General features: G+C 38.4%; 1 protein-coding gene across 1 annotated transcript in view; it reads right to left on the bottom strand.

Moving 5' to 3' along the window:
• The window catches only part of GRXCR1 (glutaredoxin and cysteine rich domain containing 1), a 37,486-nt gene extending 12,145 nt beyond the window's left edge, over window positions 1-25,341 (bottom strand). Inside the window, exons 1-3 of the mRNA XM_040065365.1 lie at window positions 24,946-25,341; window positions 22,213-22,226; window positions 20,436-20,440 (exon numbers count right to left, since the gene is read on the bottom strand). Of these exons, the coding sequence (XP_039921299.1) occupies window positions 20,436-20,440; window positions 22,213-22,226; window positions 24,946-25,341 (415 nt within the window). The remainder of the gene's footprint in view (window positions 1-20,435; window positions 20,441-22,212; window positions 22,227-24,945) is intronic.
• Window positions 25,342-26,338: the final 997 nt, after the last annotated feature.

The raw sequence follows: 26,338 nt of genomic DNA, 5'->3' as shown, positions 1-26,338 counted from the left end.
ATTTTGCTTTGCAAACTTGGAATTAGAATCACCTAATGTAACTCACAGATGCACATAAAACTCTAGATGAAATTAAACAGAAGGCTATTCTCTGGTTAATGGGCATTATAAAACTTTAATAAAGCTGTGGAAGTTGGACAGATGAATGTACCGAAAGATTTGGAGCAACTTACATTAACCACTTATTGCACTTCTTGTAGTTGGAATTCTCATTGAAACAAGAAGCTTATGATCCATAAAATTTCTATATATTTTTCATATATTTGTAGCATTTTAGGTAGCTAATGTATGGCTGTTGCTCCAGTACTTTTCCCACCCTTTTCCCCTAGATATTAGAAGAATAAACTAACCGTGCCATACATTCCTGAAGTACTGTTTAGTCTTACTGTCAGGAAGATGGCCTACAAGAAGAATGTTTTGTTTTCCAACCAGAATCTGAGAGGTCATAATGAGAAGTGGGGCAAAGAAGCCTTTGGACCAGCTCCAAGGGGTTAGCCCAGGGCTGGGTTACTGGGGCAGCAGAATCTCCTATTGGATGTAGCTATTAGAGTTCCTAATTAATTAACCTTACAAAAATTGTAGAAACCCAGCCAGTGGTGTGCCCATCACCACTGGGACACCTGGAAGCTACCAAATAAAGGTCTGCTTTTTACTTTACTATTCTAATACTCTTGCAAGGGTTTTTTCTCTTTTGATTATAGGCAACACTTGTGGAAACCATTTGGCCTAAGGTGACAACTATTGTGTCATAATCACATGTCATGTTCACATTCATGTCACAGGAAACCCTGTGCACATGGGCTGAGGTTGTGCTTCAGAGAAAGTGCTTGTATGGAAAGACTGCCAAGGAAGGGATTGAGGTTTTTGAGAGGAAATTATTTCGTTGCTTTAGTAACAATCCTCTACATAATTTACAGCTCTTAGTTTAACAACCCAATGTTACCATCTCCCCAAGATTCTCAGGGCACATTCTGCTTTACTGACTCAGCCTGAAGAGCTTCCATTTTTCTTGGGAGAGTCTAGCAGCCAGCAACAGCAGTAGCATGACCTGCATCACTTCACAGCAGAGCTGCCACTTCCAGCCTAAGAAACAGCTGACCTTTTTTTTTCTGTCTAGGGAGAAAAAGTAGTTGCTTCACCAGTTCAATCCTGTTCATGATTGAACATGAAAAAGCCCCAACGTTACTTACTTTGTGCCTGACTCAGTCTTTTCCCAGACTTCTTTATCAAGTCCATCAGGGCTTTGGCAAATCACTGAATCATTTAATCATTGAATAGTTTGGGTTGTAAGGGACCTTAAGGATCACTTACTTCCAACACCCCTGCCATGAGCAGAAACACCTCCCACTAGACCAGTTTGTTCAAAGCCCTGTCCATCCTGGTCCTGATGTATGGCTTGGGGAAATCTATCCCTCTGCCCTCCTACTGGCATCCATCTGACATGGTTGCAACTAAATATATTCCTTAAATGGGCTAATCTTGAGGGATGCCATCCATGAGGTTAAATTTGTGAGCCCATTATCTAGTGGCACCACAAAAAAAAGGAAGAAATCGCTGATGAAAAAAGGAAGGCTTAATAGAGCAAGCAGATGAGCTACAAAATGAAGGGATGCTGGGGGCTGGAAAAGGGCTGAAAATATAGAACTAACAAAAACCAGATGATAAACCAAAACCTAAAATATCAAGATTCTGAGAGAGCAAGAGTTGTAGACACTAAACGTAGAAATAAAAAAATAAAAACATGAAAAGTATGACAAAAAAAAAAAAAAAAAAAAAGGCAGTAAAACAAAGTAAATGATAAAACAGAGAGAAGGTCACTGAAATAAGACATTCTGAACCCTTTTTAGAAGAAATCCCAGCAGTCAATGTAACCATACAGCAAACATATTATAGAATATGTGAATCTCTAACTTGTTTGAAAATTTTGGAGTTTCTTCAGAAAAACCTGTTGTATATTACTAGAGCTTCAGAAATATGAAATATTTGAGAATCATACTTCTAAAACATGTCTTTGAGAATTTACCTTTTCTCTATAACAGTTGCCTCGACAGTAATAACAGACTTTCAGTAGCTCTGCAAAAACAGTACAACAGTCAGGTGTTTCCATGGTGTTTCTGAAAGCCAGATAAACACCATGAATCTCTCATTAATATCTCTAGGGTCAGACTTTCCCCACTATATCTTATCCCTAACTTTTGGGTCCAGCAGCAGAAGTGTCCATGTTTTTCTATTGGTCTCATAGTTACTTTGTCCCTGACCAGTCCTGCCAGTCTGAGCAGATATTTCACTCCTGTTTGTAAGGGGAACTTATAAAATTAACTATTGAATAACAATACCAAATTAATTCTTCAGCATACTTGCCATGAATCACTCTCTAAACACTACAGGTTTTCTTTAATATATATTGTGATGTTTTTGTCTGCCTTACTGATTTTGAGTGTTTTTTTATCTTTGGACCAAAACCCTTAACATGAATATTCTTGCACCATGACTGAAAGCTATTAGTGGTCCAAGTTAATGCTTTTCTGCTTGTAGTGCAAGCACTGTTGTTATCCCTTGGGGAATAAAGTGACTGCTCCTAAAACTGTGGTGAAGTTTGTTTTTTGAAAACCTTTGTATATGATCATGTCTGCAAACAACTAAACAGACAAGTCCATCAGTGAAGTGAGAGGAATCTTATACTCATGATGTTGACCTCATTTTTATTTGGTTGCAAATGAAAATCATGAGAGTAACACTGCCAAAGTAGCCATGGCATTTTTTTTAATCCTCTCTAGAAAGAAAGTATAAACATGTGATTTAACCCATTGACTGAAAAGAACAGCTAGATACATGCATATATATAGATCATTAATTTCAATTAAAGCATCACCCACAAATTTACACTTGATTCTTTTAAAGAACAAAATAATAAATGACAAAAAAAACATCTGGTTTAGTACTTTGATAAAACTGAAATGCTTTATCACATATGACATTTTTAAATATTTTTACTATGTTCAGGTATAACATTCAATACGTTGTTCATGCAGTACTGAATTGCTTGTGTGACCTAAATCAAGGGCTGATATACCCTTCTCTGCCTCACAATATCAACTTTCAACATCTCAGCGTTCTGCTGAATTATGCACCCCTTGGCTCTGTAATTAGATACTATCAGACTGGCAGAAGTATCTGCTTCACTAAGTAGGCTGAGGCAGGAACTGAGAGCACATTACAAACCTTTTGCCAGAGATGCTTCAGTGAATAAATGCAACATTCATGATCTGACAAAAATGTTAAGCAGAAGAAAATAAGTTACAGATGTATATATTTTGTATATATGCTTGCATATCTAAGAACTTTGAGTTAAGCTGCTTACTTCATAATTGACATTACATCATTTATAGCTTGAATTTGTATCAATAACTGAGTGGCAAGAAGAATTGTGATTTAACAATAATCATCTGATCACAATCAGGTTCGGACTTTCTGTTTTTATTTTACACTCAGAAAATGAAGGGAAGAAAATAACTATGAGTTCCTTGTTCAAGAATTTCTGCAGCAAAAAAGTGCCAAAATTTAAGCATTTAATTTCTTCAAGATTTAAAAGCTTTTACTAGCTCTTCTATTTTAAAAGACTTCTAAAATATATGGTAAAAGTAGTGAATACTTTTCTGAAAGGTAATTTGAAAGTCAGAAGCGATGACCAAAATGTTTAATTTTTTTCTACAGGATACTCCATGAGAATGTACATGTTTTCAAAAATGTATAGCATTTTATGAAAATCATACTTTTCATCAAGTCATTGTTTATATGAAAATATGCCACATTTGAATGAGATTGCTGAAGATCGAAGTTCTATCAAGCAAAAACCACAATATTTGCCATCATAATCACACAGAACAATGCTGATGGTGTTGTGAACCAGTCCATTCTGTTTGTCAGTAGCCTGCTTCAAATTAGAACTTTAATGCCATTTTTTCAGGAAGAATTGCTTTGCTGGTCAGACCTCTTCCAACACACAGACTTCATCTACCAAAGTAAAATGTTTTTCTTTGGCAAGTAAGATCTGTTTACACACAGTGAAGGTGTTGCAAGCAGTCCCCAATCATGGTGTGCATTCTTCATATGAAATCACATTCCCTTCCACTTCACAGTTCACAGTCCAACCCTTTATGGGCTCTCACAGAGCAAAGCACAGTGCACACGTAAATTTGAATCTGCACTCTCTCAAGCACTTTATTACATGAAGACTGAAGCCTTGTTTGCATTGCCTTCAAGGACCCAGCACTACATCAATATTTGGTAAAATTCAGAACTTTATTAAATTCAGGAAAACTGTGCATATTAGAAAAACTCAGTAGAATGAAGCCTGATTTCTGCAACACAGGACTTGAACACTCAAGTCAAAGCATGCACTGGCCTTCCCTTAAAATAACACTGTACTTTATCTTATGCAGTTTTGGAAGTTAAAGGGACTATAGAGCGTAGGATTTGTCACCTTTGACCCCTTAGGGCAGTAGAATGATATCACCAGTAGCCATCCTCATGATTGTCAGCAAGCTGGGAAGGTACACCCATACCAATTTACAAGTGAGGCCATCGAGAGCTTCACTCCTAAACAAGTCTAGGGAGTCTAGGACACTCCCAAATAGATACTAGCTTTGCTCTCAAAAAAAAAAAAAAAAAAAAAAAAAAAGAAAGAAAGAAAAAAAAAAGTGGTCAGGTCACTGTTTTTCTCAGCATTTAAAATAGCACAAATACTTGTGTGGCTTTTGTCAGGCTGTGTGCTGTAAGTCACCTCACCCACAAACAGCAGCTCTAGGAACACATCAGTTTCCAAAAGCTGTGTAGGAGCCCAGGGTCCTCTCCCTGTCATAGCACAGGACACAAAACATCTATTTTATTCCTTTTTACATTTCATAGAGCTAGATAACTGAGGAGCTGAGCACAGTTACAGAGAAGGTCTATGATCCAGTAACAACCTAAATTCCTTAATTGAACTCCTGGGCTACTCTTGTCTCGCTTATCTACAAAGATAACATATACTGCTGATTGTAAAATAGCACAGTTTTACCTCCTGAAGGCTGGCATCCTCAAAATTGTTCAACTGTAATGTAAAATAGATGCAATTACACTTCAGATATTGGTATAGCATATTTATATATGTTTGTAATTCATTTGTACTTTTCAGACTGTACATCAATGTTGAGGAGGTCAGAGAAAAATAACAATGCATGTGTTATTTATACTCTTCCTTTTATCCTAAAATCACTTAGAAGTATACTAAAATATGGAAATCTAAAAAAAAAATATTTCCGTCCTCTGACACCATGTGTACGTGTGTTGTTACTCCTTCTGTTCCTCAAATAATACAGTATAACATCATGCCTCTTTCCCTGCCACAGCAGGCTTTTCCACAAATCTTCTGCGCAGAATGCTGTTCAAGGTATATGAAAGCGTTTTCATTTCAATGCAGAAAAAGCACTTATAATACCCCAGTAAAGGAGTACAAGGCATGACCTGGCCTCTCCCTGTTCTTTGTAATGCTTCAGCTATTGGCAGGCTCAGAAGGTGCAAAGACTGCAGCTGAGCTCACTTCCCAGTATCCTTATTGCTGCTCATCCAGCACACACTCACAGGAGCAGGTTACAGCTAACTCGCATGTGACCTGAGCTCTGATAAGAGAACAGGTTATGTCCCCAGGGCTCATGGTCTCTGCTAGACCCTGTTGCCTCTTCCTCTGTAGCCTCTAGTCAAACGGTGTGATACGCATCTAGCTCTGACTCTGGGGTAAATGCCACTCTCCTTCAACACGGCAGAGCAATGCTGTGAAGTCAGCCCGGACAAAATTTATTTCAAATAAATGAAAACTATGTTCACACTAGTTGAAAGAAGATCACTATCTGTCCATGTCTAATTGGATTTTGTTTATCAAGTGCTGAAAGTTCTATCAGTATTTTCTTATTAATGTATTTATGCCATTCAGCATATGGTAGGATAAAACGAAACATTTGAAAATCAGAAGCAAATCTGTGATTTACTCTCACCTAGTCTGTACTTATCCCGGGAAGAAACGTATAATGCTTGTTTCCTTTTGCTTGCTCAGTCCTTATTTCTCTCTCACCTCATACTTACCAATTAGTCATCTCCAATAAATTCTTCTCAAATAAAAAAAAAGAGACAGTCTCTTGGAAGACCCTTCGAAAGCTGGTTACTCTGGTTGGTAAGAAAGGAGAAGCATTTCTTTGTTCTGCAAGGACACTCCTTACAAAGATTGAAGGGGAAGAGGCAGGAGCTACTGAAAATAGTTTTGTTCTCAGCAGTTTACATGAGGCACTAGAAGCAGAAACAAGGAAGGTCTAACAACCTCCTTTCACATCATGTAGTTCTTGGAACCATTCCTGTATTCAGCAGAAGCCAGACAAGATGAACTTAGATTGTCCTGTGACATTTGTATGAAGCCCCTTCAGGTAGAGCCTACTGTGTAGGGAATAGGCTAAGAGAGGTGATAGATGAGCTGTTCCTATTATTTGAATACCCCTTAATTGTTGCAGAGATCTGTGTGATTCAATTTGCTAGTGTCCTCTTCCCCTCACACTATCCTTATAAAGGCATCAAGTAAAACACAATATTACAGAGCACAAAACAAATATTAATAGAATATTAGAGCCAGCCACATGATCCCATGGGTAATCTTTTTGCATGTAAAAAGTTGGACTGTCAATAACCCTGAAATTTCCACTACCGAAGAAAATCATAAAATAATAAAATGGTTTGGGTTGGAAGTAGACCTCAAAGACTACCAAGTTGCACCCCCCATGTTATGGGCAGGGACACCCTCCACTAAACCAGGTCACCCATCCAGCCTGGCCTTGAACATTTCCAGGGATAGGGTATCCACAGCTTTCCTGGGCAACCTGTTCACCACCCCCAAAGTAAGAATTTCTTCCTAATATCTAATCTAGACCTACTCTCCTTCTGTTGGGCGTTGTTCTCCCTACTCCTAGCACTACATCTTTATGAATTCTTTCGCATCAGAATAATCCAACACAAAATTCAGTATAGTACAATTTTCTTAACAGCGTAAACAAGAAAAAATTATTTCAGAAAATTTTAATCAACCATTACAATCATCACTCAAAAACAATATGCAATAATTTTCTGAGGGCACACAGGTTCAGTTCTTTGCCATTTACAACAGGAGCTCCCAGTGCAACATTAAGGCAGCAGACAGAAAGTATTTAAGCTAAGTTTTAGAAAGGCATATGATAACATTCCCCTTTGTTTTCAAAGCATGCTGTGGGATCTCACACCGAAATAGATAACTGAAACCTCATATGCAACCTTTCAGCCTCATTATGATCGCTCTTACAAAATACGTCCCTGTAGACAAATATTTCCTGGATTAAGTAGCACTTCAAATCAGGAATTGGGTGTTGTCCCATTGTTTGGGTTCCTTTGAGTTTATCAATCATTGTAAACCATGGAAAGAATTACTCTAGAAGACTATTTTATATCTATTCTTTTGGCTAATAATACACATTTTGAGGCCTTCAGCCAGTTCTGAATGGTAACTAGGATTCAGCCTTGTAAAAGTAAAAGTGACAGGGAAAATTCTCTGTTATTCACAAGACATTCACCAAATAAAGTGAATGAAACAGCAGTATTTCCTAGAATACTCTAGGCAAAAGGAATATATTTGTCATTAAGAAGGTTGACCGGAGGTATACTTCATAAAATTATTTTCTATCTCTTGGAGCACAATTCTTTGAGTACATCTTAGTGAGTACTCACCTGGATAAAGTTCCATGGGAGTTACTGTATGCATTTTACCAATTACAGTGTTTTCTTATCAGGTGAGCAAAATGGGCTCAGACCACATGGGAAGTAGACTTGCTTTTTCTGACATTGATCTTCATTTTCACTGAGAGCTTGAGTGTTTCTCAGCCTTCAGTGACAGGGCCACGGCACATTCTGGTCTTGTTTATTCACCTATTAGTTTAGTAACTGTATTTTGTCATCTTCGAAACAAACTCATTGGGAAAGGAGAGAGTAAAGTTAATAATTGCTCTGATGCTTTTCATAAAACAGCCTGTTCTAATATCATCCTCTGTAGTGGTGCGAGAGTGGTTTTATTAAGTTATTAAGTTATTTTTGTAAGATTTAGAAGTTATTTTTGTAATGGTTCAGTCCACTGTATACCCCTGTGTTCTGCAATAGTTTCCCCCTTATGAGTTGGTTGTTTAACCAGACGTTTTATGCCAATCATTTCTCCCCTGCACCTGTCCCTGTCAGTCCCCCTCCACCCGTCTCCTTCAAGAGCCTTCCCTGGATTCTGGAAAGATCCAGGAGAGGCATCGAGTGGTAGGCTGATGCTCGGGGAATCCCCTCCTACCCTCCTGTGATTTGTTAATGGTTCAGAAGTTGACACCCCTGTTACCACCCCTGTGTTCCCTGGTTGGCTGACCTGTTGTCACCACCCCTGGATCCTCCCCCGTTTATAAGTGGCCGCCAGGCTTTGATCTCTGCTCTCTCTGGGCACCAGTGGTCTGAGGCGGAGCTCCTTGCTGGACTCCCTTTAATAAACTACCTTCTACCCTGCCTAAAGAGAGATGACTCTTTTTCCATTGCTGCAGTTGCAAACTCCGTCAGGTCCACTCGCCTTTGTGGGGAACCAAGAGCCCACCAGGAGGAGGTTACTCACCCTGCCTGTAACCCCGACCAATCCTCACTGTGGCAGTGCAGAACTGAGCTAGCCTGCACGCCTGCCAGGCATGAGAGGACACTGCTATAATCCTCTTCTTCCCTCATCACCTCATTTAAAAGTAACAAAATTTGCTATACAGTAGAAAAGATGCTGGGATTACTTTAAACACAGTATTTTCAAAATGGCTCCTTTGAGACAGGAAACAACATTAGATCATAAAACTATTTCTTTCCAGCAAAACAAGCTCAGTTTTTCAGTGGGAAAATGCTGCTGTTTCTGATAAGTAGCTTTTGCTTTTCATGGCTGTTTTACAGTTTATTTAATATGAACATGCTTAATATCTACCTTAACTTATACACGACACGACATCGCCCAGAGAAGTTGTGAATACTCCCTCCATGCAAGGGTCAAGGCAGGGTTAGATGGGACTCTGGGCAACCTTGTCTAGCAAGGGGCATCCCTGCTCAAGGCAAGGGGTTGGAACTAAGTATCTTTAAGGTCACTTCCAATGAGAACCATTCCATGACTCTGTGATTCCACATGGTACAAAATCCAGTCAGCACCTGTCCTAGAAATGAACTTTCTTTGGCATTGGGTAAAGCCGTATTTCCCCTCTGAGCCTACTCTGTATTGCAAGGCTGATTGTAGTGTGCTGTAAACCTGGCATCCAACCAGGGAAACATTTGTTTTCCACAGGTGCAGTGTTAGTAGGAGATTTATAAGCTAGTGTTCCTAGTGTTTGATTATCTGCTATGTTTGATAAATGGCTTTCAGCTGAATAATCTGAGTGGAAATATAAACATTTTTTTTCTTTGTTTGATGTAATCATTGGATCAGGAAATTGAAACCCATAATTCTGCACAATTGTGTTACAGTGTTACAGGATATATTAGCTCTCTCATTCGCTTCTTGGGTCTTTGACTACATAAAATAATGCTGATTGGGAGTGTTTATTAAATTTTATTACCATCTCTTAAGAACTAGACTGTGCAAGTCAGGTACAGATGAAGAGCAAATTTCACAAAAATTAAATGGTAAAAACTGCAGAGATTTTGCAAAACTTCAAATTACCTTGTGGTCAGAACAGAATTTCTGGTGAAAAGTACGCTACAGTTTGTTCTTTTCACTAAAAAAAAGTTACAAAGAAAATTCACCATAAGATGCGTTTAAAATATAGGTATTTTTAAGCTGTAATCAAAAGAATGAACAAAAATATTAAACTCAATGTTGATCACCAACAAATGTGGTTGAAGTACAGTGTTAAAAAATTTTCTGCTACTCCCATTCATCTGTCTTTGCCAAAATTTCTGAATTCAAGTTGTAATTGAAAACTCATGTTTCCCTCATGCCTTTTTCTTTCTTTACTTCAAAGATCTGACCACATTGCAGAGTAAGCTTCCCTTTCCCCCCAGAAAGCTTAATTGCTCTTCATCTCTCTTCCATGTCAAAGTCATTAATTTTAAAATAAGTTTTTAAATGAACACTCAGTTTTGCCAGGAGTGATTTTATTTCCTCTAACACTGCCAGCATGTGGGAGCCTTTTATCTGCTGTCTGTCACTTTTGGCTTTGTTTTCTCAAGATGGAGTACTTCACTGCCACAGTTGAGGTTTCTAGCATCTATTAAGGAACTGATTTAAGTGAGGCCCTTACCTTTTCATGAAATTTACATAAGGTCAAAATTACAAGCCTGTGCTGCAGGTGGGCTGTGGGAATGGCTGGGAGCTGATTTCCATGGTGCCAGCTCAGAAGTAGACTGAGCATATAATGAATCAACCAAAATGGGACAGAAGCCCACCAGAGGCCTCACACCACTAAGCAGACAGATGTCTCCAGGTGGAACCAGGGGATTTTTTGCTGAACACAATGTTTCCTGGTTTCTGGACAACTACACACACTGGAAGTGTCACAGAGAGCTTGCCCTTTTGTATGAAGATCATCACACAGAGAGCTTGTCCTTGTGTATAAAGATCATCACCATGCATTACCATGGAGCATGTACAGTGTCATCATTTCAAATTAACACTGCCCTTCTGGCACTTTCTGTTGGTTGCAGTTTATGTCTGAAATGTGTTGAATTCAAAGTCTCTGGTAAGTTTGTTGAGGAATTCTCTGAATCCAAGTGAACACATTTACCTAATCATCTTTAAAAAATGAAAATACAGAGCACTTAAAATTATTTCATTCTCTCCACAGCCAACACATCAGCTTCTCAGGCTCCAAAACAATATCTCTGAAACCGGAACCACAGGTCTTCCATTTCCTTCCCAGATATCTCTATGAATCCAGATACTAGAGAGCTTTCTTCAGCATCTCACAGGCAAACTCAGTTTTCTCCACAAGCATTTTTCTCCTGAGTTCCCTCTAGTGTTCAAATTTTATTTCCCTCCAGCCAATCTCATGTATTCACAGTCACAGACCCTGTGTAATTACTACTTGAGATTTTCTGAAAATTAATTACTTTATCTCAGTATCCATAATCCAGCCAGCATCATTTTCCATGACCTTGGTTTCTACTTATTCTGGCTCTTGGTTAGCTTTATGTTTTCAAATATGTCTACAGAAGGAGAGAGGGGAAAGGAGGGTTGTTAAACCAATGAGAAAGGACAGTGAAAGAGCTGATATTCTACTTTGACTATTTTCAGCTGTTTATCTGGAGACCGTTTACTGAAGACTTTGCTCACAGAACAGCAGCATAACAGTTCATGCAATGTGCATCGGACATGAGTAAGACAGGCATTTTAAAATGGCTGGAAATTGGGAAGTCAAACTAAATGTAAAATTAAAAATCGTTCACAGATTATCATTCCTATATGTTTTCGGTGTCTACTAACAGACAACATATAGTTAGGGAACAGGCAAACTGGAAAGTTATTGTTATTTCAGTGTACCTTGCAAACAGAAACTAATTAATGTAAAAGAGGGGAAAAAAGTCTACAGCATGTCACCTAAGGAAATGCTGCTATCAGTAAATTAAAAATGTATGGCTTGAGCTGCATAGCATCTGCCTGCCTGAAGCTGCCTGTAAATAGTGTTGAAGACCAGAGAACTGAAACAATGGATCCCAGATGGGTCATGAGAAGAATGTTAGTATTAATTACAAAATTCTAAAAAAATTACAGTCCCCAGAAATCTGAGATTAAATCTCCATTCTTAGCAGATTTGTCCTAGATTACATCATTTAATTTCCTACGGCTTAACAGTTATGAGTTACCACTTGGTGATAACAGTTGCATGTAGGAGTATGAAAATAATTATTATTCAACAGCTGATCAGTGTTTATTTCATTTCTGTCTTTTATCACTAGCAACAGGAATAAATACACTGAGTGAAATGAAATTTGAACTTTCATAAAATGGAACTTTTGCTCAAGTTTAAAAAACACTGCTCAGTTGTTGTGGGGTTTGGGGGGGTTTTTTGTTTGTTTGGTTTGGTTTGGTTTGTTTGGTTTTGGTTTTGGTTTTGGTTTTGGTTTTGGTTTTGTTTTTCTTTCTAGGCCTTTCTGTTTTCTGGTTCTACTCAAAAAAAGAGAGGTTAGAAATAAAAGGAAGGAACATGTTGGTGCACTTGAAAGTTTTCTGTTTAGTTCTTAGTGTTTGGTCACTTGACCAAAAATAACTTTTAAATACCTCTAAACTTGCTTATATTTGGATGTATGTATGGAATATTTGAATGAATGACTAGTTATTTTTGTGGCATAGTTATTCTCCATTTCCAGTTGACGTTATAAGTTACTTTGGGGATTTCTCTCTAATAATATGAGTAAGGTTTTTCAAATATCTTTACTCCTCTTGGGATGGAATGTTTTATCCTACTACATATTCAGAATTTGGTAATTCTGCTCATTACTTATGTACCATTTCCCATGATGACACCCTGAATTGTTAAAAAAATAAACACAATACATTGGCCTGAAACAGCAGTTGTGCAGCTCAAATCCCATTTTCTCCTGTCATGAGCAGTTTTTAATTTTGCTTGTTATTTGTATCAGTGTTCTAGGTATTCAAACCTATGTTGTCTATTTGGAGAGAATCACTGGCCACCTCATGTCCTCTTTGAGAATATTCTGTTAAGTAAGGAAAGCTTTAGTTAGAAATGAACTAGAAATGAACTAGAAATGAACTAGAACTAGGACTTGCTGAGAATAGACAGGTAAAGATGAAAGTGTTTGATATCTCATATCATGTGGAAAATTTAGCAAACAGAATGGCTCTGGTTTGTGAACCCTGACCCCATCTGTTTGTAAGCACTCCTGCCTCACTCCATAGAACATTTCATACTGCAGAGCAACAGACTTGTGCGATCAGCAGCAAATGGTTGTCATGAAAATTACAGTGTCTGCTCTGGCTCATTTATTTTTAACTTGGCAACATCTTTGAAATACCCTGTATAGTGTTTTCTGGCAGGCAGATGAAGTTTAAAAAAAGAAGAATATTTCTATTCCTTCCCTCTTTCTCTTTGCTCTTCTCTTTCTTACTCATTCGTTACTCATTCCTTCTAAAATATTCTCTTGGTGTCCTTACACTGCTGTAGAGACTGATAAATGCTAATAATAACATAATAGTAACATACATACAGGAATCTCTGACTCATTTTATGTTTAAACATTGCCAGGTGCAGTTAATGCGTGCAGTGATCCCCTTTGTAGTTCCCAAATGTCAGTTAGTTTGGTTAATTAACAGGCATTAGAGGTCTTTGAAAACTGTATTCTAGTCTGTTGAGCTTCTTACAAATGCCATTCATCATATTTCTGACTGGAGAATAAAAGAGTTAGCTGGTGAGATCCTGCTCATGATATTACATGGCTCTTCCTTCTTTGTCAGCTATGCTTTGTGTGGTAAGTGGGCCTGTTTTCCCAAGACATACTGTCAGTATACCAGAATATCATAGGAAACAACACAATAGTCCATTACTTCTTTGTATTTGCAGTAGTATTGCAGCTGGTGATTTTCCTAGTGCTAGAGAGCATCAGCAATTAAAAACTGTTATTCAGAAAAGCCCTAATCAGTCACACTTAGCTCAGTCAAAAATATATTGCATTTTCATTGAAAAATGTTTCAGACTTTGGATTAATGGATTAATTACAGCCTAGAGTCAGTCTGTCGTATCTAACAGAACTGTCAAAAAACATCTAAAGAAGGTAATAGCCTATATGAAGTGAAGTGTCATTCTCAACTGGAGTCATCAGCAGAGAAAATTTAAAAATTGTTATCATTCTTCAAAATTTACCTTCCTAAGCAATAAAATGAGAGGAAAGGGTTAAACAAATTCTGGTTTTGATTTGAGATACACACTGGAGTTTTCATGCTCAGCAGATAACAAGCTTTCTGTCAAAAGTTATTTTATCTTTTACTGTATTCCTACAAATGGAAGCTGAAATGAGATACTCTGAAATCCTGAAACTCCCAGGGAATGGTGATCAAATCAGGGAAACCACCACTCTCCCTCAGTTTTCGGTTCCAAACACCTGACATATTATGTACTTTTTCTTTCCTGACACTTTATACAACTTGAATTCTAGCTGAAAATCTTACTCATGGGTGGAGATAAAAACAGGCTATTCTGTAAAGCTTGGAGCTGTCATTTGCACTACACTAAAGTTAAGTAAAAAGACAACAATTTGTCAGGTGGACACGGAGCATTATCTCACCTGGGGTCACAAAGCACTCTGCAACTGCTAATGAATTCTGCACAGGTCTTTGAATGAGGCAGAGATCAAAGTTATGGTGTGATTAGTGCACCAAAGTGCTGAATCAATCCTTACCTCTCAGAGAGCCCTATCACTCAACACATGGAAGTAATGCAAAGGAGTATCTTGTAGTTATAGCACCACTTTGTCCTGTGTTAGCCCTGAGTGATGAAAGACCTTGTTTCCCTGCTATATTACTTAACCTAATTGGAACTATGCTCTCAGCTACCTCATTACTTAATAATACCTAGAAATTTGGTACCTTCATCTTCAAACCCTGAGTAGTTAATTATTACTTATTTCCTCAATATCCATTTTTTTTAATTAAAGATCCATCTACATTGCACACTTAAAGTGCTTCATTTCCTTTTTAAGCAATAGATTTTTGAAAAAAAGGCAGAGAGCTTGAGATTTTTATGCAGATACAACTCCTAGACAGCATACATAAACCAGCTGTGCCCTCGAATAACCTATACTGTGGCTGCTGGCCTTGATACATGAAAGGGGAAAGATGACTCATCCACCAGTTTTTTGTGAGCAAAATACAAGACAACTTCATGAAGCAGAATTATAGACTTAGTTGCTGGAAAGCCTCTCAGGTGTAAGCTTGTGTTTTCTCTTGGTTTTTAACCATATAGGTTTAATGTCTGAAAATCAGAATAAAGCAAGTTGTATGCTTTATACCAGCTCTTAAACCTGATGGCCAAAAGAGCTACCAAGTTACTTATCTTGTTATCACATGTGCAGCTGGACTAATGTTTTACCAAGGCCAGTGTAAGCAGATTTATGTTCTAGTTTGATTAAGGATTTTGCGCAGAGATGTGTATTTTTAAAATAAAATGTTTGTACAATCAAACTTTTCATATAATAATGTTCTTACAGTGGGGCTAGAATCTTTATCATGTCAGAGTTAAATGTGTTCTGTTCAAGGAATAAGAAAACAAATGAAGAAGCTGAGATTATTAAATCGCCTGTCTGCTTTTCTTTTGTAATAACATTTTAATGGCTTCTTTGCATAGCTATCATTTAATACCACATAGCAAGAAAAATCAATAACAACATTTATTCTAATGATATATCATGTCTTCAAACAATGCTGAAACTCCATACTTGATTGACTTTCTGCCAGCTGAATAACCTTCTTCCAAAATGAGAACTGAGACATCATAAAAAACAAGTCAGAAATTTCACTAGACTGCTCTCCTTCTTCAAAACACCTTGCCCTTATCTATTATGTCTTCAAAAGAGAACTGCTGGAGTAGTTGATGATGAAACCACCTGACTGAAGCAACTACATTATGTCTCCTCATAAGAGTCTGATCAACTTGGTGGCCCTCCTCTGGACTTGCCCCAAGAGGTCAATTTCCCTCCTGTGTTGAGAATCCCCAAGCTGGATGCAGCACTGCAGGTGGATCTCACCAGACACCTCATTAACTGACACCTGGAAAGAGAAGTTCTCAAGGTGCAGACTAGGACCTGTGACAGGTGGAAGAATCCATAATTCTTAAATCTCTCATTGTTCACTGTGTCTATCAGTCTGCCAATTAGGGCATTCTCCACTTGAAAAACAATGAAATATTTCATAGGTGCCTGTAGGGCTGGGAGGGAGAGTGCTTTGCACTTAAATGTTGCAAACAAATGGCAAGACATGAGCGGCTAGGCAGGAAAATATTGTGTTTTCTTTAAAAAGCTGTAAGTTCTTTAGAGACTGAGTTCCTTCTGTCTTATATAATTTTGAAGGAGAAACAAGTTTTTCTTAAATAACAGTGTATGACTCCTTACAATTCCTAATAGTTTTAAAGCTTGCTAGATAATTAGCAATCGGTAGTATTCGAAGCAAGGGTGAATTCCCCAAGGAAACTGTTCTTTACCTTTGTACCAGCATTGGCTGATTTGTCAGTGCAGCTCATAATATGGCATGGTGTTATAAACATGTGCAAATATTGGACAGTAAGTTTTTTATATTTCTTTTTGGGAAATGGAGAAAGAAAGAGTCTGTGTGTGGTTTTACTGCAGAATAGAAGACATGTTCCTCTGACATTGATGGATGATGTCTCTAGATAAAGTTCCAAAGCAAAATGGTACTAAGGTTGTTAAAATGCTTTCCACAATTCATGCTAGCAATGAATAATGGTTTTTCTGTCTTCTTTCTTGCCATGCGTGAAATGAGTCTCTACCTCAGTGACTCCAGCTGCTCATCTGTGACCATTTCTGTTCCTTTCTATGATGGAGGTTATAAAGAGATGTGCTGTGGCAGTTTCTCCACAATATAACTACTGCATCAAGCAAAACCACAAGATTGCCTGTTTGGATGAGGCACTGTAACTTTACAGCTTCTTTTCAAAATCAACAGGCTGGGGATGCTGTCCTATCTATTATTCCTATTACAAGCTTTTGAAAAATTCATTGAGGTTTGATTTTCATGTTTTGTACTACCTTGCAGTGGATGCTACAGCAATTAGAAAGGTTTTCATGCATGGAAGCCACAACTTTTTCCCTCTGGTTGAAAATTCCATTCTAAAAAACATTTTATTATATTTCAGCTACAAAATTATGATGCCACCTGTTGGAATTCTGGAAACTTAGATTTTTCACAGCCAGCAAACATTGCAGTTACAGGCTAAAGTTCCAACCAAGAGAAAAAATTGTCTTTTTGACCATTTCTTTCTGTCAAGTTGTTAATCGTGCACCTTATTTTGGTGCAGTATGTAATAAACTGCCAACCCTAGTAGACAAATATCACAACAAGCTGTTGACAGACTGGAGCAGTCTAGCAACACAATACCTGTGGCACACATACATTTATATTTTCTAGCTTAGTGTAGTTGCAAATCCTAGTTCAGAACTGAAAGTTTGGAGATCTGTAAACTAAATAATGGGATTTTAATGCACTTATAACTTGTCAGATTTTTTTTTTTTTTTTTTTTTTTTTTTTTTTTTTTTTTTTTTAAGATTTAATAAAGGAGCTAGTTTTTCATCTTCATTATTACCATATATCTGCAATTGCACAGCTGTGCACTCTGGTGATAAATTGGCCCAATGTAGCCAAATATTTCCTTCAATGTTTGTAAAGTTTTAAGTAAAACATAACCTAAGACATTTAAGCGCAGTGAGAACCCTGAAATGTTTGGTTGCAGAGTAATTTATTTGTACACAAAATTAAGGGTCAATGACCTAATACGATGCTAGGAATTAAGCACATAGGTAATTTGTTTGATCTTTATGTGTTCTACAAAAATTGTATTTGCTGTGTTGAAGGCATGCAAACATCCAGGGTCAATGAACTAGCAGACAGCCTGTTGTACCATGTCAAAGAAAAGTGAATAGCCCCAAATTTTCTTGATATTCCTAGTTATAAGAATAATTCAAAACACATTTTCTCCTTATTTTCCTGCTGAGTTGCCAAGTTGAGCTTCACAGATAGCAAAAGACAGAAGTTATCACTACTAATTAATAAGACTAATCAGCTCATCTTTTAAATCTCTGTTGTAAGAGGCCAAGTCAGGAAAAAAAAAATTCTATTCTTAGAATAAGTAGAAAAAATTCTGTGCTAGCATCCTAAAATATTTTTGATAAGCTGCTTGTGTAACATGATCCTTTTCCAAGTTAGTTTGAAGTAAGATGAAGCATTTTCCATGTTAATTCAAAGGCTGAGCACCTTACTGAGCAGTCCCACAAAGGGACATTATGTAAGAGTCCCAGAGCAGTACATAGCATCAGACCCAGGGCTCGTCTGGTATTCCAGGTCATCTACCAGACAGATAATTAAATGTAAGAGTCTGGAAAGCATATATGGCATTTCCTTCTAATTCTGTTTCATTTTATGGCTATTTTCAGCTCAGATATTTTCCTGAGGCCAATATGACTTAGGAAACCCACTTAGTACAATCAGGAAACCTTTTCTTCTATTTGCATTCATTCTTTCAAAAAGAAAGCAAATCTGTTTTTAGATTTAAAGAGAGAGGATGAAACAAGGCAGCAGAACATGATTATTTGCAATCTCTCTTGTCTTAAATACCTTATTCAGTTCCTTTTTACCTCTTTTCCCTAATAAGAAAGTCACAGGCTACAAGCTTTTCTAGGATACCTCCATGCTGGAACAATGTGCTCACTATAGTCCTTAAGAGAAAAAGGAAGGGATGAAGGAAGGAAGAGAGGAAGAGAGGAAGGAAGGGAGGGTGGAAGGGAGGAAGGAAATTGAAGTCAAGCATGATGCTGAAGAATGCAGTAGCGTGGTTTCTGTCTCTCTCTCTCAGAGAGAGACTGCCAGCAAAAAAGCCTATAATTTTTTTTTTTCTTCAGTTATTGATTCAATCTTTAAAAAGTGATACATTTAACCAAAGTTTTGTTGGGAAGCTTCCCAATGTTGAGTGTATTGAAAAGATATCCCAAATCTACACTTTTTGAAAACAAGACAACACTTTTTGAAAAAAGACAACAAAGTCTTTTTTTAACTCAAAACTTTTATATCACTTTCAGGTGTTTAGATAGTTAAAAATATATTTACTGATCCTATCAAGTCTATGCGAAATGTGTACTTCAAGTTCAACAGAAGCAAATCCTAAAATGACCTGAATAGTCTAGTAACAGACTTGTGTAACCTCATGTGAACAGTAAAAAAACAATATCCTAAGTACTGATTAAGTCCAGATTCCAGTTAAAAGCTCACAGACCTGACCACCTCCTTTCTAAATTGAGGGTGTCTGTTCAGACATCCACTCTGGAAACCACTTTTAATAACTGTGAAATGATCAGCAGCATCATCTGTATCACTGTCCCATGCAGTGTGGTCACAGATCAAAGCCTTTGTGAAGGTACAGAAGATACACCTTCTGAAAGTGAAGCAATGCTATGCCCATTCCAGTGGTGATCTAGCTGTCCTTCTAATTCCAAATTTTTTGCAACAAGCAAAAACCTGCTATTTATAATCACTTGATCCTCCATGCCATTGTAATTTTTCCTGTTCTCCAGTGGATTTCAGTGCAACACTGTTCAATAATTAGTTTTCCAGAGTTGCTAACACTAGGAAAATACACTGGAAGTTTGTAACTCAGATGCCTGCAGCTCACTGGTATTTATCTCTATCCTATAAGGGACATTACTACATCGAATACTCTATACAAGCAATCCAGTCCATTGTTTTCTTTTGTAAGCTAAGTCCATTTGGGAGTCAGAGTTGTGTTTGTATGGAGGAGACTATGAAGGCAAAGTTCAGGAGAGTTTTTACAATCTTTGTCCAGTCCTAGAAGAGGATTTTGAATTCAAATAGTCCAGTGATTTCTGGAGTGTCAGTACTGACCATCAGCTGATCAACAAGAAAGAGATTTCTTATTATTGAGTCTTCAAGTCTTATCAAGACTTCTCCAGTGAAAGTGCAGATCTCTCTTTCTCGTCTCCCCAGACTTTTGAGGATGGTAGTGATATATGCTCCAGAGGCTGCAGTGGTATAGTGTGCCACCCACCCTAAAAGCTTTGCTTGTACTGGTACACAAGAAACTTTCCTTAACATCAAAATCTCTGGCTTCTTTGGAAGATGGTTGGCTTTGCTGCTGTATTTCACTTTACTTTGTTTGTGGTACTAGCTAGCCCTATCAGTTCATAAGCTCTGCATGTCCTGCTGTGTAGTCACTTTTCCAGGTCACCTATGAGTAAAGAAAGATGAAAGTGCTCTTAACCACCCCAAAAGCTCTCCTCTTAACAAATTTCCACATGATTCTTTCCCATCTTTCTCTCTAAATATTAATAAGCTCATTCTTCATCAGGCTGAATAATGACTTGTACTTCACAACCTTAAATGTGAGCTCCACCTGAGAAAGTGTGCTTGGAGATATTGTAAAGACCGAGTGCATTAAGTCTGACACTTCACCCGTATCCTCTCTGACGCAATGCTCACAAGGGCATCCATCAGGTTTGTTAACCAGGCCTGCCCTTTCGCAGTAGACATCAGGAAGCCCTACCTGAAAATGAGTTCTGTGGCTAATTTAGCAGAACCTGACCTTTCAGAGGAGGCTGGAACATCAGTGGAGTGTGTAAGTATGGGAATGGAGGAAAAATACCCATGCTGAAACATGGAAAATGAGGAGACATCTGTGTAAAACCTTTGGCTGAGCTCTATTACAATGCACATTGGGATAGAAACCCAGTTTGGCATAAAATGATCATTGTACTACCTAGTAATATATTAGACAACCCAAGGATTTTTGCCCTGTGTACTCAGCCACAGCCATAGGAATGGCTTAGTAATAAAAATTGGTTGTGAAGAGAATTATATTTATTTCAAGAAAAAAAGAACTGTTTCTCTACTACTTTTTACAGACAGATACAGAAAATATTAATATCCACTGTCATTTAAGCAATATTGTAATATTAGAATACAAAATTTCTGGTAGTATACAGAAATAAAACCACAGTTACTCAGATATGCAGAGAAGGAGCTTATGCTTCTGACACAATTGGCAAGTCATGTCCCCAGCTTCAGGGCTGCCAACACTGTCAGCTTTAAAGTCTTAGCAGGAGAAAATTTATACCAAGGAGGTGCATGAACAGGGAGACCGGGAGCTCCAGCTCCCTCCTGCTTTTCAGGATTTTCAGTAGTGTGTGTTTCTCACAAATAAACTGTTCCCAGCTGTCTGACGCCTGTATTTCCAGCACTGTGGGAGGCTCCCCCCAGGCCCAGGTTAGGTGCTAGTGGAGGCTGCGTGATGCATGTGATTGTCCCTGCCCTCCACAGGTGACCACCAGTGACCTCCCTCCCACCCTCCCCAGCCGGAGTGGTCCTTACATCAACACCCATCACCACCCCACCCACCACTCCCTCACCCTGCCAGGATGTGGTTGCTATGGCAACAGTCTCTTTGTGGCATCCACCCCGAGGAGGAAAAGGCTGGAGGGGTTGCCATGGAAACCGTGCTGTCCTGAAGCATCAACAGAGCTGGTCTCTTCTCCACCTTTCTTCCCCCAGATTGTTCTGCCTTGGAGCTGAGGCAACCCCTGGACGTGTCCTGCTCTGTCCCACATTCCATCCCCATGGCTGAGTTGGCCCCAGCTGCCACAGCTGCTCCCACTCGCCTGGCAGCAGCTTCAGCAGGGGGTGACTTGGTGTGCAGGGATGACCTAAAGGGAGACCTTTCACTGTCACAGCGCTGGAGCAGCTCTCATCTGGGGACAGACAGTCCTTGGACAGAGTGACGTGAAGGAGTCAGCTTCCCAGGGAACAGTGGAAATTAGAGGTCACGGATTGAACGGGTGAGGGAAGCGCTGACTGCGTGACTGCGGGACGATTCAGCAGGGGACACACATCCACTAGATATACATTCTCAGATCAGGCTTGTATCATAATAGCAGCAACAACAAGCAAAAAGACCTTTTCATCGAGACATACTTCCTGCATTCCATCACGCTCTTAAAACTGAAAAAAAGCTCCAGAAAATGTGATTTTTTTCAGATAAGTTTGTTGTGGGAAGAAAGTGTCTGAACCAATTCTGTAGAAAGGCCGTAGTAAGAAAATGTGAAAAAAAAATATTCACAAATCCCAGTATTTCCAAAGAACATGAAAATACACAAGTGCTTTTAGCACACCTCTTTGAACAGACAAAATCAAAGGTCTTGACTGCACAACATAATGAAGCCCAGTTAATGAATCCCTGCTTATCCCTAGAATAACTGAGAAAAGTGATTTGCTTTAAAGGATCTCTCCTCTATCACAGGGAGTCTCTAATGATTTGGGTAAATGGTATACTAGAGTCTGCAGATAGAGTCTGAAGAATCAGAATGCTGATATTGCAGAAAAAAACCCACACCCTAGTTTCAGGGTCACAGGACACTCACACACACTCAGTATTTGGCTTCTTACATGCACATTTTAGTTAGGAAGTGATACAGTAAATACTAAATAAGAAGTATTTACATACAAGAATTTATCAGTGCTTAGAATACAGGATTGTCAAGAGTTCATGTGCATACTCTGAGATGAAAAATACTGACTTGACACTAATACTGAGAAATACACAGTGAATTCATCTCATATGAGTTCCTGATGCTGAATCATCAAAGGGGCAGAGATGGACTGTCCTCAGGGAGGGGCAGTCTCCTCTTAACTGTTGTTATACCTTTGCTGCTGCCTGTCTAAAAGAAACATGTAACTGGAGATGACCTCACATAATCAAGGGGGGAACTTAGAAAAATGCCCAGATCAAGAGATTTTATATTGTATCTGCCAACAAAGACATCTTTCTATCTTACTAAATCTTTGAAAGAAGAACTCTTGTTGTTCTCTAACTGGTATTAGAGCTCAATTAATTGTCTGCAACATGCTTACAGAAAACTAGAAATCATGCTCTAATATCATTCTAAAGGCCATTATTTCATTTGTAATTGGATGGATTTCAATCATATTTCTCATTAGGATCAAGCAGTTTCAAATCCATCTCAAAGCTAACCTTTGTGTTTTGCTCTCCTCTGTGCTCACCATGTGGCATAAAAAATTGGCTCAGAGTGAGACATAAAAGATATGCAAACCATCATTTTTCTTCACTAGGCTTAGAACTTCATCTCTGGGGAAATGGGCACTTGTGTAGAAACCTCAAATCATTATATTCTCTGTATTGTTGAATATATGTCTTTGATCCAGTAGGTGCTTAATGTAAGAATATAAAGTTTTTCTGGAAATCATTCATCTAGACCTGCCTAGGAACAAGCTTCTCAGTCCTGCCTGTGTTTTCCTCATCCACTTTGAAAACCTGCCTTTTCCTTTAGACTCTGCAATGCCTGTAGCAGAGAGTTCTTCACTGTAATTACGTGCTGTATGAAAAATTGTTTGGCTTGTTTTCATCTGATAATTTAATTTTTCCCCTTTCTCCCACAGTAAAAAATCGTCAATAAAAAAATCCTTACCACCTTTTAAACCAGTCATTATTTTACAGGTATTAATTTAGGAATTTTGTGGTAGACTTTGATACGTGTAATTTTCTGAAGTTATAAGATGGATATGCCTCCTTTCAAGAAAATACTTTCTTCTGGCAAAACACCTTATGGAAATAGCACTGGTCCAATCATTAACTCTGCTAGGAATACAAGAAGCTTTGCAATCAAAGTACATTGATTTCAGTCCATGGGCCTTTCCTGAAGAACTTCCACCCTAAAACCGGGGATAGAAAAAGCAATAAGGCAGGGACACTAATTAAAGGTGCATATGTCTTCAAATGGGTCTGTTTATTTAGCTGAATCAAATGTCTTAGCTTAGTGTTATTAATGTAGTAGAAGACAGCTTTGAGAAGGGAATGAGGCTAGTGGGGTTAAATTGGATATTCTGTGTAGTGAAATAACACAGAACAGTGGAAATGAAGTTGGAGAAGAACCCAACCATGCCTCAGTTAATACCTACTAATTCAAATCTACTTTAAAAATGTGAGTTTGTTACAAATTTTATCAGAATAAGGAATTAAGGACAAACACTTAGAGAGCAAACTACTTGAGTGCTATGTGATGTGATGTAAAGACCAGGAAATGAACAGGAAATTATTCTCTGAAACTTCAAATTCTAGAGGAACATTCATATTGACAAAGACTGTTAATTTAGGTACAACACAGAGGATAAATTCATATCCAGAGCAAGAGAATTTAATCTATTGCCATCTATTAATGTAATAGGAAATTACCTCATTTCAAATTAATTTTGAAATGCAAAGAGTAATTAATACTACTAAATTCCCCATTATTTAAAATTGCATAAAAGTTTTAAAATAATGCCCTGAAACCATCACAGGATAATTTAACTGAAAAGCACAATTCTGGATTCTAAGAACTTCAGAAAGAATCTGGTTGCACACTTGTTGCTATCTGTGTGAATATTAATGATTGAAAGGCTTGAATAGCATATACAGATAAATTATATATATGAGATAAATATTTCAGAACTTTTATCTTGATTTTTCTGATGGCCTGTGTTTCTCTAACTAAGGCGTTAGTGGCATATACTGTTTGAAATACAGATATTCTGCCCCTTCTACAAAATAGATAGAGAAGAGGCATTAATAAAAGAGACCTCTGGCTAAGATTTCATTCCCCTGAAATTTTCATGTGGGAAAACCGTCATTGCTGCCACCCTGCACCTAGTTTGATCTACTTTGCAGATGAAATAGAATGGAATTTGCACGTATATACATATTTACATGTAGGGGACAGATAACATTGTAAACTCATTATAATAGGAGTAGAAATATGGCACATCCCCTTAAAGGAGACCTATATAGATCTCCAGCAAAGCCCCAGTTAAATCCTCCGTTACATTTCTTTCCTAATCCAGACATAGGAAGCACAACATGCATATTTCTACCCAGCAAAAATTAGGTCAATTTTGAAGAGCAAAGTTCACAGTCAGTGTGAAGTGTGGAGATGTTTTATACCAGAAGGACTGATGAGTCCCTATTGTGCAAGGGGATAGCAATGGGAATGAGACAGAATATTAATAAATCCTAAATGAGAGCAGTTTGAAAAAAGAGAATAATAATGTGCGGAGTTAAAAGGGACAGAGAGATAGCTTACAGCCAACAGATCTGCATCACCTACCTGAAATACTTTTGCCAAATTGTCAAAAAGGGCTTGACCAGCGCTGACTTTATGCTTGACTCCCCTGACTGTGCCATTTTTGCTGAGGATGTTGACTCGCTTTGTACCAAACCCCTTCTCTTTAGTGGCTCTGACTAAAATGAGCAAGTCATCATGCTCGTTATCATTTTCATCACCCTCCGACCCTACATGTCCATTCTGCTGCCCGTCCACTTCGCTCAGCCGGCTGGTTTGGTCAGTCTCTGAGCTGCTGGCGTACTCGGAGTCCAGCGAGTCGGCAGCCTCGCCATCGGCGTACACCTCCTTCAGCACCCGCCCGCTGTGCGAGGACGCGACGCGGAACCGAACCTTCCTCAACAGCCTCTCGCTGTCCGCCTTCACCTCGCTTTTAAACATTGCCTCTTCCATTGATATAAGCAGTTTGCATTGTTCCAGCGTGGTGCCCATTGCATTTGCCAGTTCGTCACACTTAACAACAATATCAGCGCAGTTTCCTGTTGACAGAGGTTCTCATATTAAACTAAGGAGAGTTCCCAAGAAGGCACTGCCGTTCTGCAGTTAATAATGGATGCATTTGTGCTATGGTTACCTTTAAACTAAAACCTGTAAAGTGATCTCATTAATGAAATATTAAAAAGACATTGTGTACTTTTTAGCACTAAGGAAGAAAGTAAGAAAGGGAGAAATTATATTCATTGATTAAAATGAAGGAAGGGAAGGGAAGGGAAGGGAAGGGAAGGGAAGGGAAGGGGATTTCAAGAAGCATTTGGACAATGCTTTCAGGTACAAGTTGTGACTTTTGGAGTCACACCCCTGCTTAAGGCCAGGAGTTGGGCTTTGATGATCCCTATAGGCCCCTTTCAACTCCTAATACTCTGTGATTCTGTAATAAACCAAATAACAGCAATTACACAGGTTTATATGAAAGCAGTTTGATTTGCTAAAAAAGTCAAAGAGGAAGAGTTTTTCACAAGATCTACAAAGTCAGAACTGTTTATGTTCATTGCACCTGGGGGAAAAATGAAAAACTTCAGCACCTGAATCAATGATGAGCACATTTCTTTCAACATAACACTTAACTTCCCCACCAGTCAAACCTCATTCACCAAAGTTTGCTTTTTATACAACGTTACGGAGATTCATCAGGGAGCTCCTAGTTGATGGGTTTCAATGCTGACCTTTTCACAGACTGGCAGAGCAGTGGAGAAGCAAGTAGTCAGAATTTGTTGCACAGAGTAACACAATATTATTAAATAAAACTGAGCTGTAGCTAGTACCACACAGCAAACACAGCATATGTTCTGTTTTTTCAGGGAATGGGCAAGGGAATCTGAACCAGGAGTAGGAGAAAGATAGTTAAGTGAAGCAGCAAGGATCAACAATAAAAAGTAGG

The sequence above is a fragment of the Hirundo rustica genome, chromosome 5, assembly GCF_015227805.2.
Source record: "Hirundo rustica isolate bHirRus1 chromosome 5, bHirRus1.pri.v3, whole genome shotgun sequence".
Classification (NCBI taxonomy): domain Eukaryota; kingdom Metazoa; phylum Chordata; class Aves; order Passeriformes; family Hirundinidae; genus Hirundo; species Hirundo rustica.
Note: the sequence above shows the minus strand (reverse complement) of the source record. Positions and strands in the feature narration are given on the sequence as shown.